At 43.2% G+C, this 17,215-nt stretch overlaps 1 protein-coding gene across 2 annotated transcripts in view; it reads left to right on the top strand.

Moving 5' to 3' along the window:
- ppp2r2ba (protein phosphatase 2, regulatory subunit B, beta a) overlaps positions 1 to 17,215 on the top strand; it is a 53,556-nt gene that overhangs the window by 14,201 nt on the left and 22,140 nt on the right. Inside the window, exon 1 of one of the 2 annotated variants that reach the window (XM_086223123.1) lies at positions 13,838 to 14,596. The exons of the other annotated variant lie outside the window; for it this stretch is intronic. Within the exon in view, the coding sequence (XP_086079249.1) occupies positions 14,527 to 14,596 (70 nt within the window). The 5' untranslated portion in view covers positions 13,838 to 14,526. Of the gene's footprint in view, positions 1 to 13,837; positions 14,597 to 17,215 lie in introns of those variants that run through there. 2 annotated transcript variants of the gene reach the window in all.

Here is a 17,215-nt window from a genome sequence, read left to right as displayed (position 1 = left end):
GTCGGTTCCCTCTCTGATCTCGAGAGATCAGTCAGGCTGACATTAATGTCCCCCGGGGAGGACAGTGGAGAGAGAAGAGGGGTTGCTGTCAAAGTTTCCCAAGATCCCAGAGACAGATGAGCACGGACCAGCACTGTCCTCACTCATATCCTTTAGAGGGAACAGAGGAGCGAGCTAAATTTAATTTACGCCAGAACATAAATAAACACCTTTAAACAAAATGTTCTAGAAAGTGAAGATGCGTGATTTGACATGAGAAATGTCATCCTCCTCCAGGGTGGGGGACAAACCCATTTACAGGGTGACCTGAGTTGTTGCTGTGTTTATCTCAGCTGCTCGTAAAAACCCGACCTATACCGGAGCTGTGGCTATGATCCAAATGAGATCTCACTTCAGGTGCTGTTTTATAGTTTCCCAGCAGAGTTTTCCAATATCCCTCTGAAAATAGCCCTGTATTGTTGCATAGTCATCACGGTCCTGTTAGTAGAGAAAAACCCGAGCACCTCGGTCGATATGGAGCAGGGATCAAACTCAAAACGTAGTCTGGAGCTGAGATGGCTATAGATAGACAGGAAACTGCTGGCAAGGCATTTTGTGTTTGAAAGCACCATGGACAGAGAGTAGTATGGGTGTGTTACATCACCTCTCATGCCATCCAGTAGCATAGGCTTTTATTGTTCACAGTGAATGGTGCTCTACGCATTAAACAGGACACTGGATAAATAATGTAGTCTAATACTACTGCATGATGCTGCAGACAGCAGCAGTACATGAAGTACCAGTCTTTCTTTCTTTTTTCTGCATCATTTTCTCTTGCTCGGCCCCCACCACCACCACCACCGCAACCCCCACTCCCACCCCCCACCTCTGCACACAAAGTAAAAACATACAAGTGAATGGATGGATGGCACATGATGTCACATGGTGAGTCATAAATCAACAAGCCAATCCTGTCACCGTCTAGCTCAGTTATTTGGTTTATATTTAGTTGTAGATATTCACAATCTGTGGGAAACAGCATCTAGATGCAGCACTGACTCACACCTCATTTAAAGCTGTTATTGGTGTACAGGAAAGACCCCCAGTGAGATCCGTATTAGTCACCGGCTAAGCTCATTAAAGCCAGCATAATACTCGGTAAACTTGGAGGATTAAGGAAATACTTCCTTTGCAGGTGCATCAACAGTTGTCATTGGTAACAGAGCCTTTTTACAGCAGGAATTTAAAAACCTGTTTTGGGTGTCTGTTGAAGCGCTTAAAAAATTCATCTTCATCAAAATGTCATTATCGTATTTGTTTTGTTTTGTGATACAAAATTTCATCTTTGCCTCGGGAAAGGAATGTGAGAACATTTTAGGAAATATGCTTAGATTTTATACTTCCAAGGGCCAGACAAGGAGGCAGAGACCGTTTTCTCCTCTGGTGCACTCCTCTTTGTTGAGCTGAGACCTACAGAGACCAGCTGACCGCTACTTAGCTTATTCCAATGAATGATGGTGGATAGCCTATCCTAGCAATGGGGACCGGCACTCTCCTCATCCACTTTGAAATATCCCGTGAGCTTGGGGATTTTTGGTAATAGTTGCGTTATCTCTTAGATTTTTTCGTTTTTGAGCTCCACTTTTTGGTTTCTTTCCCGACATGCTTTTTTTTCTTCTAGTTTTCCACATTGGCAGAGCTTACAAAAAGAAGCGCAGCACATCCGGGGCCCATAGCACTTTATGGGGCCCTGTTCATTGGACAGGTACATGATTGACATAAGTTATGTCAATTGTTTATGGTTATGTCACATAACCATAAACCAATCAGTGTCAAGATGCATTCTTCCCGCCCTCACAGAGAGAGGGCCCGTCACTCACTATATGCAGACAGCAATTAGAGCAAAATGTGACATTTTTTTCCCTCCCACTTCCATCTTGGGCTGGGCCCCTTACGTCGTCGGGCCCCTGGGCTTGAGCACTGGTAAACCCGTGCATTCATACGGGCCTGTGGATAGGCGGTGTAGCATAAGCTCTCTGCTATCAACTTTTGGGTTGTGTATAACATTACAGATACATAGCCAGGATTACTTTCCTGACTTGACGCAGTACCTCAAAAGTTTAGCCCACAGAATGAAACATTTGTCAACTAGAAGAGTGACTGATGCTGGTCTCTGTGGGTCTCAGCTCCCTGACAGATACTCAGAGGAGAGAAGGGTATCTATCTTCTTGTCGGCTCTGGGGAGAATGGCAAATAAGTGTAATTCCACAAAAGTTGCAGTGTGCTGATTATTAATATTCAAGAGGTCCCCTCTCCTTTTCAAATCTCCTGCGGGCTGATGTCAGAGCAGAACTGTGATAACCACAGCGCTTTCCGTCCTCCTGCGCTTATTGGAGGTTCCAGCTGTAATCAGAGGAGGGCTGTCCTGCCATTAGCCAAAGAATTGTACTGTCACCAGATTCAAGTTGGAATAATTTTTGCTGGTTTTCAGTAATTTTGAGGCTAACATCTGCAACTGCAGTCATGTCGCAAGTTGTCATGAGCTCAATTTAGAATGTTGTCACTTTACCTGTGCGTACGCTGCTTTGTGTGTGGTGCTGAACTTGGTTTTTGAACAAAGGTCTGGTTCACACGAGCCAAAGATATTTTTACATTTTGATCCATAACGTATCAACACAATACCATTCTAACAAACTTCAGAGCATCTATTTCTTATAAATGGTTTGTTGCTAACAAGTGCGTGAAACCTCTGCACACCGAAAACTGAAAAAGTGTGAAAGAAAGTTGTTGAAATTGATGGTTTGTTCATAGCATTTAAGCTTTGGACTTAATGACAGAATTTACGCTTGCAAAAAAATCATAAAAGTAGAGTTCATTTGTGAGGTTTATCTTGCAAAAAAAAAAAAAAAATCCCTTTCAGAAACTTTTTTGTTTATTTTTGGCAATGATCCCGAATTTTGATTGTGGAAACTTCCAGGTTTCCAGATTGTTTGCTTGAATTACAGTTTTTCCTGTTTGAATCATTGTGGAGTAGCACCCGATTGACCATCTGTGTCTCCCTGGACCTTAACCAGATTTTCAATCCCATCACTGACTCCATTACCATAGTCTGGACCACTTCTCACGCTGCCTCAGCGGGAATATGCAGACGTGACTGAATGAACCTCTGTGGGATCAGCGCTTGTTATCTCATTTGCTCACAAGCAGGCTTGAGAGATGGAGACTCAGGCTCAGAGGCCGAGGACTCCGAAAAAGAACTGGAGAAAGGTTTTTTTGTAAATTGAGTAGTAAATTAGCATGGATACTCATGTTTTGCTATCTGTGCTATTTTTGTAAAACAGCTGTCTGCCTTTTGTTCTTACGTAGATTTTTTTTTTTCTCCCATCAAGTGAGTTTGAGTCTCCGTGATTAGCCAACGTTGATCTGTGACCCGCCAAGCTTAAAGTCTGTTTAAAGTGCTGGGGTGTGACGAGTTACAAAACTGAGCCTGAACTGTGTTTCCCACCAGAAGCAATTACTTTGTTTGTTGTGTATTAAAGAGGCACTGAACTAAGACTGTGCAGTTTGTTGTACATTGTTTATCTCAGTCATCAGTCTGTCATCCTCCTATTGCCTTTTCTTGTCTTCCTCAGTCATACAGATATGATCTATGGTGGAATAATGGTCCTGCAGTATTTCAAACATTACCGAATTCACAGTTATTCTGTGATTCTCCCTACTCCTTCATAGATAAGCACTATTGTGAATTGGTTCATGATGGCTAGCTGTTTTAAATAAGTCTGCTCCTAGTAACAAAGTCGGGGAAACAATGCTCTAGTTCACGTTTTCGCTGGAGAACAGTATCATTATGGTGATTTAGATGGCTGCAGACAGCGGGGTGTATTTCATTGAGCCCATCTGGCCTGTTTGTTAGCACTGCTGAGTCTCAGAGAGATGGTTAGGAGGTAGAATGGAGAGAGTGATAGATGCCGGGGGAGGGGAGAAGATGAGAGTGCAGATTTGAGGAGGAAAGGGAGCTCTTTTCCGGCAGAATTGAATCTTGGGCTTGGCTGCAGCACACTGATCTGCCTGTTTTCATACCAAGCACTTGGCTCTGGCTCCAGCTTAAACCCACCAATGCCTCCGAACCCCACACCCCACCTAGCAGCTCGCCCTTTTTCCTCATTTTCCCTTTCAGTTTCTCTGACGTTTTGGCTCTTTCCCTCTTCATCCTTCTGACTCCCTCCTTTGGTTATCTCCTCCCCCAATCTTTCCTTTTCTCCCACCTTCTTCTCCTGCATTGATGGGCCTTTTCTGCAGCCTTCCGGTGTACAGGGGGGTGTGGGACAGGGTCAGGGCCTCCTGGTCTCCATAGTGATACTTTGTGTCCTAATGTCATTAGTATTGACAGTGTGCTGCTAGACCAAGCTGTCCTGGCACATGGGCTGTTTACTGTTTACCCAGACTTGAAAAACAGTGATTGTGAGGTTTGTTTGTGTGTTGCCTCATTTGACAACACAGTTCAGTATGGGATTGTTTCTAGTTTATATTCATACAAAGATAATAGCAAATGGATGAAATGAGTGATGTAAATGCTGTGAATGAAGTAGCATGGTAAGGTTCCAGGGAGAGGCTTGGCACGCAGGAAATGCCTCTTTTACAAAAGCAACATCCTGTCCGCCTGCTTGCTTCCTGTATGATTAATGAAGTAGAACACCCAGTCTTGCTCCTCATGGCTGCTTCACTGGATCTTCCAGTGGAGGCGATGGGTGTCCCCTCAGCAGCACGCCGCTCAGAAATACACATACAGTATACCGTGTTAACCTGCCTGAGTGTGTGACCTCACATCTGCGCTGAACACTCAAATCTCGGGTCCTCAAATCTCAAATCTCGCCCAGGCCTCCGCCTGGTCCGTTTCCCGCGGAATGGCAGCTTGGGGCGTCTGTGTAGCCGACTGTTGTGCTCAGTGTGTGAGGCCAGCGGTGGCACAAATATGGATCTCACATTGATGCTGTCACATCCCATCCAGCGAAAGCACACGGAGGGTGCTCATCAGGACACATGCAGACATAAATACAATTTCCCATAATCCACTCTGAATTTGTCACATCTGATATCCCAGCTAGCAGGGAACATTCCCACAACACCAGCTAATATGAGCTACAAGTTTTTAGAATGTCTTAAAGGCAATATTTGAAGTCAAAGAACATTTAATGGATGTCGATAATTTTACATAATGTTCTTATAAATTTGTACTCAGAAAAAAATAATTAAGTCAAAGGAACATTGTGTCATAATCCTGCAGCAGTGTTGAAATATTTTTCATAAAATGTTTGAATAAAACTTTTGCTCTATGTGTTTAAAATAGCAATAATAATTTCAATTAAAAAAAAGACCTAGAAAGTTTAAGATATGGTTAGAACAGCAGGGCATGTGCTGACACAGTAGCCGAGTGGTTCAGGTTCGAATGTCCTGAACAGTGAGTCCGGGTTTTGGTTCCTGACAGATCGGACTTATTGCATCCCCCTGGCTCCCGTTTCTCTCTTCCATCATTGTTGAACAATGAAGGCTTAAATTGCCTACAAAACAATGATGAAAGAAAGAGTGATAGGGCTCAATGTTCTAAAATTTCAAGAAGTTTTTCAGCAAACACCTATAGAAGAACATTCTGGGGAAATCGGTGGTATTGGTGATATGGGATAATTGCCTTCTGTATTGACCGAGTTGAACTGATTGAATCGTGAGTCTTGTCACGTACACACACAGTTGAAATCACTATCTAAAGCTCAACTGACCTTATCCTTCACCTTAAAACACAACCATATACATCATAGAACTTTGTAAATGTTAATAGAGCTGTCGATTTCAGTGTTTTCTCATTTCAGCAAGTTCAGTATTATGCAAATGACAACTTCTCTCTACGTTCCCTGCTCGGCCGGTTATTTGATTGTCACTACCTGTTCGCAGCTACAGTGCAAAACTGTTTTTCTTTGGGGTTGTAGTACCGTGACTTAGAAGGGACAAAACTGTAGCACTTATTATGGTGCTAAAGAAATGCAGACCGATTTTAATGAATCTGCTTTTAAACGGGAAGCTTTAAGCAAAAATATTGAATTATTTTAAATTTGACTTCTCCTTTTCCTGTTGTCAGACCTCCCAAAGAACTCTGTAAATGAACTCTTAATTATTTATCTGATATGTTGGTCAACTACAACCCCTCTAGACCTCAGACTGACCTGCTGCCTCTAAGTTCTTCAATGTCCCCCAGAGCAGAACACATAGAGATGCTGAATCCTGTTTATTTGACCTCTTCATCAGATTCACTCACCAACTACAAAAACTCTTGGAAAAAAAAAATTCAGGCTCACATCTTTATAGCTTCAAAGGCAACAAGCCCAGTGCATTCTGGTTGTTGTAGGTTTTTTTCCCACAGCACTATTTTTTTGTCTCAAGTGCCACCTGTTTCAAATATATCTGCACCCTCTACTGCATGAATCACCCAGTTTTATATAGATACTGTACTTTCAGCCATGAAATACTTCATGAATTCCTCCTTGCAGGATTGACTGTTTATGGTCGTCATTTGGTGTAATACTTCATTTTGCCAGATGGTGGTGCTCTAAGATCAGCTGAAACACTGGTGCACATGTCCTTGTTATTCTCTGTTTTCCTCTGTTTCTCTCTCTCTCTCTATTTTCATTAAAAAAGACCCAAAGATTAAAAAAACAAACGTTCCCTGATAGTTAGCTCATTTTTGTTCCACTTTACAGATTGATAATTCTCATGATAGCGTGAAGAAGAGGGGATTTTGATGTTCTCCAACATATTACTATGTTGCTTCATATCACTTGAGTATCATTTTGCATCAACAGCACACAGTTTTTTTTGACTGACAGCCAGAGAGTTAAACAGACAGATGGACACACCACTTTTGCCAGCCAGTCTCATCACACACGTGCACACACACTGTTATGCTGGTGAATCCCCGAGGCTGCTTTGCAACAGAGATCCTTCATGCCAGATCAATACATCGAGTAATAAGAATGAAGCCTTGTTCCGATGAGAACCCAACTGCCCATTGGCATGTTTCTATTAAACAAGTGGTGTAATTTATCATCAGATTTGTCAGTGTGATCCTTCCGTAAGTTCATCTTCAAATGTGTGTGTGTGTGTGTGTTTGATAGAAAAGTGTGTATGGACAGCTTGCCACCCTGTGGGCACCATGACTGCAGTCTATAAGTGATCCACGCTGGCAGCTGCTCTGCCAAATGGGATTTTCCTGGAGATTACAGCCTTTAAGTGTGACACGCTCGCGAGTGTTTGTCTTTGTTGTTGACGGAGCGCTTGTGTGTGTGTAGTATTGTAATAAAGCTGTGTAGGGTTTTCTTTGTGTGCGTGTTTAAGTGTGTGTGTGTGTGTGTTTGTTGGTGGGGGGTGGGGGGGTGGGGGGGCTTGAGCTGAGGTGCACAGAGAACATGTTCTGTTGTCACATGGGGCTGGTTGGGACATGACCGTGTGGCTGCAGGGAAACCTCTCTGGCAGCCGACACCAGGCGCGGGTGGGGGTGGGGGGTTGGGGTGTTAGGCTGCATCCACACTGACACCAGACAACTACTGTAGCATTGGCTTGGTCGGTCTTGCATTGGACTGAGTGAAGATTCAACAATTAGTATTACATTCGTAAAATTGACATTGAATTACAAATCAGTTGTGTAAAAACGCCAAACATTTCCTGTTTCAAAGATCTCAGGTGGCAGGACTTTCTGTTCTTCTTGGTCTGTAAATACATTGTCTTGTTTTTATTTATTTGGAGTGCTGAGCAGTCAAAAAAGCTATTTTCCATTGTAATTGCCATTTTCTCAGATTACCAACAGCTTGAAATCAATGTGGTCGGAGCCCTGCTGCTGTTTCAAAGTTGACACATCTTCAAATGTAGATGACACAGATATGGGAACAGTCATGCTACAGCAAGAATATTGAATATGTAAAGGCAAACCATCACGTCTTCATAGTGCGATTCCAGTAATTAGAGATGTCCAGTTCAGATACTAAAGCAGGAACAGTTAGTGTGAGTATTCAAGTCGATGCACTGATTTGCTATAGTTCTCACTTGACTCCTTCTAATATAACAAACAGATCATCCGAAAACAGTCGCCAAAGCCAACACAGGAGGTTGTGCGGCCTCTGTTTTGGAACCATGAAGGAGAATTGAATGACATGAAAAATTAGCTGGGTGAAGTGTCAGCAAAATGTCAATATATTTGACACTGAAAATCCCTCCAATGAAACAGCAACGTATCCAGTATCAAGGCTGTAGTTTGTTAGAGTAAATGATCACGTAAATGTTCTTCATTTTCTATTTGTTCATGTTTAACAATGATGATAAATTAAACTTGTATAGTGACAAGTCATCAACAAGATCCAATCTTAGATTGAGTTTAACAGAGAGAAAACCATGTTTGATTTAAAAATTAGTCCATATATATATATATATATATATATATCAAAAAATTGCCTTTACATCATTTCACATCCATATGATGCGAGTCCAACATGCAGTTGATAAGCAATTGTTATATATGTGCAGTATACTGCATGTCCAGTTCATACTGGCAGTACTCTGTATCAACTGTTGTATCAGAATCAGTATCTACAAGGAAAGAATGGCACCAAATATATATCTGTCTATGTCTATCTATATCTATCTATCTAAGTAACAGAGTTTAACTGGTAATATGACCTCAGTTGTTGGGACATTAACCTGGATACTGACACTTGTTTAAACTGATTCTTCACCCCCAATTTTTTTCGCCTCTTCATCACTTCTTTATGGCCCCAGAAAGCAGAAAAAGCCAGATATGTTTATTTGGCTTGACGCTACTGATGCACCATGGGCACCTACAACGAACCACAGCGAAACTGTTCAAAGGTGTCCCTTTATAAACTGTCAGGCTCATCACCCGATATTGCATTCTTTTGTCAAAAGAAGTGGCACAGTGGTGGAAATTACTGCAATTTCAAGAAACCCATTTGTAAGAACGTTTGCAATATGCGTAAAGGATGAAGCTTCACTTAAATGAAATTTAGATTTATTTGTATGTAGAGCAAACTAGTCGTGCCATATTCATAAAACAATTAAGCGTTAATTTTTTTCAATTACAGTAAACCAGAACCATAGTGGCAGTTTGTTTTAGGTCGGCTTTTCCCTTGAACCTATTTCGAGAAGTGTGTGTGTTTGCCCAAGCATCTGCTGGGGGAATAGCTGTCCACGGTGCTGATCCCAGGCCAGGCGTGGAGAGGGGAGGGGGGTCAGGGGGTGTGGGAGGGGGTGGCTCTCTAGTCACTCTCTAACCTGCTTAACCTACTTTCCACTTGCCAGTCTTTCATCGGTCTGTTGAGATGACAGTGCTGTAGGATAAATTTAGCATTCTTAAAACACGCGCGCGCACACACACACACACACACACACACACACACACACACACACACACACACACACACACACACACACACACACACACACACAGTTCGTCCAAGCCTGCCAAGTAACACAAATGGTTCCATGTATTGTCTGCAGCCTTAATGCACCACTGATCATTTAACTAATGAAATCCAGATCCACTGCGAACATGAACTCTTCATGTTCAGCCCATTAACCCAACTGGTAGAAAACATGTTGAGACGCGCTTGAACCTTTACTGAGATGAATATGACCAAAATAATGACATTTTAAGATCTTAATTGTCCAATTATGTAGACAGCTGTTATGCTGCATTGCAATGCCAGTTCAATTGCAGTTTCCTAGCAACCGGAGCGGCACAATGCAATGATTTTCATTTAAATGGCATCATTTCCTCTCAGCAGGTTGAGTCTATGTCCACAAAACAAATCTAAAGCAACAATATGCTTTTCTCTTTTAGGCTAAAATAAATTTACCACTTTCAGTGGCAAAAGTGTGTGTTTGTGTATCTGATAATGTAGTGCATGATGATATTTATGTGTGTGTGTGTGTGTGTGTGTGTGTGTGTGTGTGTGTGTGTGAGAGAGAGACAGAGAGTGTGTGTGTGTGCATGTGATTCTGTAAACAAAATTGTTTCGTTTGATTAATACTGTCTCTGCTTGTTCCATCTTGAGCTAATCATCGTACATGCATTCTTTTCAATTAATTCATTATCAAAGGGAGGTACGGAGGGGGAGGTTGGGGGAGGGGAAAGGAGAGGGGGGGGGGGGAGAAATCCAATCCTGCTGGTCTTAAGTCTCCGAGCAATGGAGACTTGAGGTAATTGGAGCGACACCAAGAGTAAAGCCGGCTGATTTAGGGACAGCCTGGAGACTTGATTTAATACCCCATACCAAAACTATACATTCATCTTTTATATTTCTCTTTCCATCCTCCCCCACCCTGTTTCACACTCCAGTCATTCACCAGCTACTGCCGTACATCTCCATCTGTAGTCTATTAACAAAGCAGTAACTGTATTTTATCATATTTAAAGCCAGAAGGTGATAAACCAGGTTATTTTCACCATCTAGCAGCTTTTATACACTCGCACATCCTGACTGAGGTCACAAGATGTTTGAAAGCTGAATACGACTCTCCAGAGAGGAGTGTGGAGAAAGGGCAGACTGAGCAGGTGTATACAGGCCAGGGTGCTCTGTCCCTGGGGTTTGTTGCTGCTCAGTCCCCTGACAGATGGAGTGCCAGGCCAATCCTATTACCCCCATGTGTTTAGCTCCTCTTAATGCCAGGGTGGCTTGCATAGCTAATGGCAGGCCATGTTTGGAGACAGAATCCCAGGCTACTGAATGGTTATCATCCTGATTTGTTTGATAACATTGAGGAGATCTAAAAGCGGCGAGTAGATAGTAACAACTATGACTGTAACAACTTTGTGTGTACTGGAAGAACTTGTTCCACTCGAGGATGTCATATCAAACCAGCTAAGCCACTAAATAGGCTTTACCGTCAGTGTTGCACTTGGCGGCTTCATCCTCACCTGGTAACAGATACATCAATGTACCGCCACACCTTTTTATTGTAATAATTTGTATTTCTCTGACTGATTTGATTGAGAGTGGCTGCTCTGTGACAAGGAAAGAATACACTGAAACACTTGAACTCTTCTGCTTTTAAGGGAAACAGAAACGGTAAAAAAAAAGTAGTCTATTTTCATTTGGAAGTCATAGTTTTATTCCTATTATTTCATGTATGCTTATATGATGATATCAACGAGGTATCAAAAGATTCAGATAATATTTTTTGGTACATATATCAGTATAATATTAGTCTGTCCTTGAGGAAAAAAGGCAGTAGATATACTTTATGGGCTTTCCAAGTGTTTTTTTTTTTTTTAGGGGAAAAAAAATAACATATGAAAAAAAACAAAATGTTTTGAGTCTCTTCTAAGAGTGAATATCATACGAACTTGTTTATATGCAGTTAATAACATTTATATCTGCTATCTGCTGGATCAGTGTAAAAATATCAGTACACCAGATATCAACGGTACATATTGATATAGTGTGTGTGTTTGTATCGTCGCTGCAATTTGGGGTTTTGTGAAACAAATTCTAACGTTTTCGGTAACTTAAGTAGTTTTTTTTTTTTTAGGTATTTAATGATGTTTGAAGGATTAAGAGGTACTTCTTCGGATGATGTGGTTCCTGATGCGATTTGCGGCCAAAAAGATTGAATTTCCACGTAGCCGTTTCGATTAGTACCACAAAACATATGTGAAATATTGTGATGCAGTTTTCCTTCTGTATTGGGCAGCTCTGTGTACTGTACAATTCTTCATTTTATTTCTGAGATGTTTTTTAGATAGATTTTCAATCACTTAATCCCCCACAGTGATAGCCACTGTGCAGTATCGTGCAATCTTGTTATGTGAGAGGAGCACAGTGAAGGTGGACTAACAGTCAGGCCTTTGCAATGTGGACCAGCATCTTCACATGGAGGTGCATTGCTTGGTATGCAAACAGCATTTCTGCCGCTGTGCATCGGCATCCCCAAATCAAGCAATTACCACACATCAAGGAAAGCAATTGGCCATGACTAAAATATCATTGTCATGTGATTGTCCCTATGTTTGGACCGCTCCAATCTAATTGAGCCCACTTTGTCCGTACCATCGTGGAGAATTGAGGGCACGCTCTCTGATTCTGGAAGCCCCCCCCCCCCCCGGCATTTCCTGCAAGCGTGACATGCAGTAGCTGGGTTGTAGACACGCTGTCACTGGTCTTTACCCAGTAGACTGGGAGATTGCGTGTAATGAGCAAGAGATGTGAGGTTGTAGCAAGTGTAGTTGGAGGAAGGGAGCCATGCAGAAACTTGAAGTCCCATGAGTGTGTGAGACTAGGTCATAGACACTTTCCTCGTGCGGTTCGGTCACGTTTTGATTTGGCAAGAGAGATGTGGAGCAGGTTGGGTGAGGTGGTTGGTATAAATGCACAAGGAAATGGGAGATGGAGGCTGGGGAGGGAAAGGTGAATGTTATTAGAGAGGCAACATTGATCCCAGGCTTTGGCTCCGAGCAGCATTCTCCACTTATTCCCTCATTATACAGTCAAATATGTCTGTGCCTTTAACTGCCACCCCTGTCCTTCATCCCCCTCCCTCTGTCACACCAACCCCCCCCCCACCTCCCTCAAAAAAATCTGACAAAACTGAACCTTCCAACCATGCTGCTTCATCCTATTGTTTCACTGATCCTATTTCAATTTCATTGAGTCCTACTGCTCAACTGTAACTTAGCCGACTTCTGTGCGGCAGCAGTGTTTCTTTTGTCCTGTTTAAATATTGATAGAGACGAGAAACACGGCTGACCACTCAGTCAGATCAGAGAGGTCAAGGATGGCAGCGTTTTTCAGATTTCATTAGATTTCATGGTCAATACGGAAGCACGCGAAAGGACGCTCCAGCAGCAGTCATTATCGTCATGCATGGATAATATATTCAAATGGAGGTTGGAAGGTGATGGGGTGTAAAATAGCTTGTGTAGAAAGGCCTTGTTTTTTTGCCATGACAGCCCACCTCCCTCACAGCCGGCTCCCCATTAGTAGAGGAGCGCAGGATTGCATGTGCAAATGGTCCTGTGGATTAGAGAGCTAATGCATTTAGGAGAGGGGGGATTTAACAATCTCGTTGCTGCTGCTGCTGCTGCTGCTGCTGCTGCTGCTGCTGCTGCTGCAGCATCGGGGGCTCGTGCAGGGGTGATACCCAATCCCTTTGTGGAAGCAGAGAGATTTAGGGTAAAGTGAGTAGATAAGAGCAGGGATGCGTTGCGAGCACAGCCGCGCTAATACAACTCACACAGCATGCACACACACACTCATCAAAGATTAGGATTTGACCAGAAGATGGCACATTTTATGGTGTTATTTAACCAGCATGAAAATAAGATCTTTCCAGAAGGAGGCCCAGACGATGGCCTTGCTAATCTAATTAACAGTAGTCTGGGTTTGCTCTCTACTCCTTGCTCATCCTTCTTGTGTCTGTCTTTGTGTACATCACCCAGATTTCCCTAAACTCCAGAAATGTGTCATATCATGTGCTTCTTATAACACATCTTCTAAAGCATCAGTGGGGTTTTCCTGCATGAGTAGATGCAGTGAGGGTTTAAACATGCCCAGAGGAAGTAGCCACAGAAATGTTTTGTAACAGTGAATTGATGTTTCTGCAGTAGGGTGGAGAATCTTTACACACACTAGCTTGCTTGGTAGTCATCAAAAAGCTTCCCTTTGCTGGTGGCTCACATTTGTGGTTGTTAAAGAGCCAGGCTGCATGGGAGGGGCCCTTCTCTGGCGGCAGCAGCAGCAACAGCAGTACGACAGCACATCTCTGCGCTTTCCGGTGGTACAGTGAGTCAGCTGAGCTACAGGGATGTAAGTCCGCCGCTCCGGTACGTGAATGAGAGGAGAGACGCTGCGGGATACACAATCACATATGCACACACACACACACACACACACACACACACACACACACACACACACACACACGCACACGCACACGTGCGCACGGGAACACACACAGACTCACACGGGCAGTAGAACTCTGGAGATGCACGAAGAGTCTGACATGGAGATAGAGAAGTGATCGAGCAAGCTGGTTGACGCATAATCCCGCCCGCCCCGCTGGCACTGGGAGGGGGCAAATCTAACCTACCTAAACTCGAATCCTCCAAAAGAGATTTACGGAGTGCGCTGCTGCTGCGGGTTTAGCCACCTTGGAGACGACATTTCTTATATTTTTGACTAAATGCGGATTCTTGGAGTGTCTGACGGAGTTATGAGAATCAGAGGACGTAATGCGCCACAATAATTAGGGTGTTCAACTGTTGGAGTGGGATCTGTCAGTGCGTCGTTTGATGCGTTCTGAGGCGCGGACAGGACCTGCCCCTGCATCATCATCATCACAGGTATTTGATCGTGACTACAGTGTTGATTCCTCCGGAGATCTGGAGCCATGACTGGCCCCCCGCTGGTACGACAGCCCGCCTGCTGACGGTACCGGGCAGGATGGGAGCAAGATCTGCCGCTTTTAGGATCCCGATCAGCCGATTCATCAATGGAGGAGGAGAGTGACACCCGGAAAATTAACAACAGCTTCCTTCGCGACCACAACTATGCAACCGAAGGTATTTCAACCCAGGATTGCTCATTTGCAAGAAGATGCTGATATCCAAGCAATAATAATAATAATAATAATTTAAAAATCACATCTCATAACTACTAAAGACAAATGATTTAGAAGTGATCAGCAATATTACTTTCTTCAACTAAATACATTTTAATTGGTGATATTTGGCTGCCTATATGGCCATTCAAGTCATCTCAGACATTTGGCCTGGAGTTGAGATATTGTATTTATCACGAAGGCGCAGCTTGTCCGTGTCAGTCTCAGGAGAGAGTTCCTGTACCTGCTATTTTAGGATGAGCATCCTGACTGAGAGGAATCAGGGCTTTAATCTGTCTGACTATAGCAGCAAGGGAATAAATCCTCCTGTACAATGTCTAGTGAACATGTGATGCTGTTAAAAACTCCTGAATAAATCATGAAAGACTCTATATATCTTATTTATAGACATGCAGAGAAGAGATGGTTTGTAAATTTCCTCTTTTAAATATGGATATCTTTCTTATGTCTCTCTCTCTCACACACACACACACATACATTCACACACACAAAGAGCGTCTTCGACATGTAAATAACCAACAATCACTGCAGCTCTGGAGCTATAAATACTGTGCCCCCATTTTCACACGTGTGTGTTTATTCTTCACTGACCACACACACCAGACTCTTGATTATCGGCCTGTTACCGGTCTGATGGTTAATAGTTCCCTTATGTTCCACCCATCAGCTCCACCTGTCCACCACAAGCTGCTCAGATCTTTGATCAACAGAAAACAGTGATTTACAGCTAAAAGCTATCATTAATCTCATCGCCAGTTCTTGTAACCGATTATGCAGATTAGTTGTGGACATTGACTGCTGAGCTGATATCAGCCAGGTAATAAGAGCGTTTCTGAGCTGTAGTTGGCCTAATATAGCTTAATTCTCTGTTGCTCCGATTCAGAGGTTGTTTTCTTCCTTTATTCATGTTGCGGAATTGCACAGATATGTAGGATGAGCACTTAATGTTCAGAATCAGACACAAAGCATCGACATTTGTACAGAATTTCTCCTTGAATATAAAGAAAATAACAGAGTAGAGGGTATATGGAGGTTTTTGCAGGGTGCGTGTGGCTGTAGGGTGGGTCACAACCACGGCTTCAGCTCAGGTTACTGATGCCACTGCAGGTCGCAGCAGAGCCAAGAGTCTTAAACACTGCTGTCTGTCTTTGAGTGGTTGTCATTTATGGTGCATTCACACATTGCTCAGCTACTCTAGATAATTCCCTGTCACTGCTAAACAAACAGTCAGTGGTTGCGAGCAGGAGGAAGTGAAGTGTGTGGGTGTGATGGATATCTTTGTTTGATATGTGCGCTGAGATGAAAAACAAGTGGGGATCTTCTTCCAGCTTCTGCTTGTCGCTTCGCTCCGTCATGCTTTCTGTCATGAGATGAGCAGGTTGTAAAATGTGCCTCGTCTAGTCTTCGGCCCATCTGTGCTTTTCAAGCCAGGGGAGCCCACTTTTGTTATTTTTTTAGTGCTCTAATTTATGACTGATGGTCACAGCTCATATATCATCAATGAGTGTGTGAGTGCCCATTCACTATCTCTCTCCTAAGTGGTATGAAGTCAGTCTGCAGCCAAAGATCACACAGCCCGATGTCTGGGTCTGATCTCATAAATTTACCCAGTGCACATGTTCCATCAGTCCATTCAGACCCCCCCCCCCCCACACACACACACACACACACTCTAAAGTCCCCGATGAGCTGGTAGTAGGGATTTCCCCCAGGCCACACTTGCCCACAGCAGCAGGAGACCGTAATGATGTCACATTTTAATGATGTCAGTGTTGCTGACCTTTGCTTTGCACGAATCCCACGCCTCACTGGGTGTGAAGGCAGTTACATTGACTCTATATGTGTGTGTCTTTGTGCTATGTGAACACACTGATGTGAGTAAGACTAAGTTGGTCATTCATATAGTCTGTAAGATGCATTCAACAACCCCTGGAGCATACACTTCATATCATCGTTGTCTAGATGGAATAAAATAACTTCACACTCTCAATTACTAAATTTCTCCAGCCACCTGCAGGTGACACATCGCTAATGGCAACAGGATGGATGGTTCTGGGCACCATGAGTGCGTCACTCTAGCGGTGTACATGTTGAGTAAATGGACTGTTACGCTCCTACAACATGAGTTAATTTTCATTATTGCCACCTTTGATAATGGATGAAATGCAACAATCGCTGAATTCTCGAGAGTATGGATGGAAATAGCTTCCTTGCTGTGAGGCAGGATGTAACCTAACGTCTGCTTTGGTATTGATTTCTGGTCCTTTGCAATTTAGCCGCGGAACAATGACCTAAAGATCTATTGGTAGGACATGTAATCCTGTTTCCTTCTCTACCCTGCCCCCCCCTTTTCTCTCATTCCCTCTCTTTCTACATTTATGTGCGTCTGTGTGTGTGTGTGCATGTGTGTGATGCAAGCCTTTGTGTGATGTGACCCCTCTAGTCTTGCTGAATACTGATGCAGTCCAGTAACACAGAACTTACAACCTTTATTGCTGCTGCTACTGCTGATGCTGATGAGAGTATAGACGAGCGTGGTTGCCTGTGCCAAGTCAAACAG

Source organism: Aulostomus chinensis, chromosome 13 (genome assembly GCF_037954235.1).
Source record: "Aulostomus chinensis isolate RoL2024-O1b breed Wild chromosome 13, RoL_Achi_v1.0, whole genome shotgun sequence".
NCBI lineage: Eukaryota > Metazoa > Chordata > Actinopteri > Syngnathiformes > Aulostomidae > Aulostomus > Aulostomus chinensis.
This window is presented reverse-complemented; position numbering and strand designations above follow the sequence as displayed.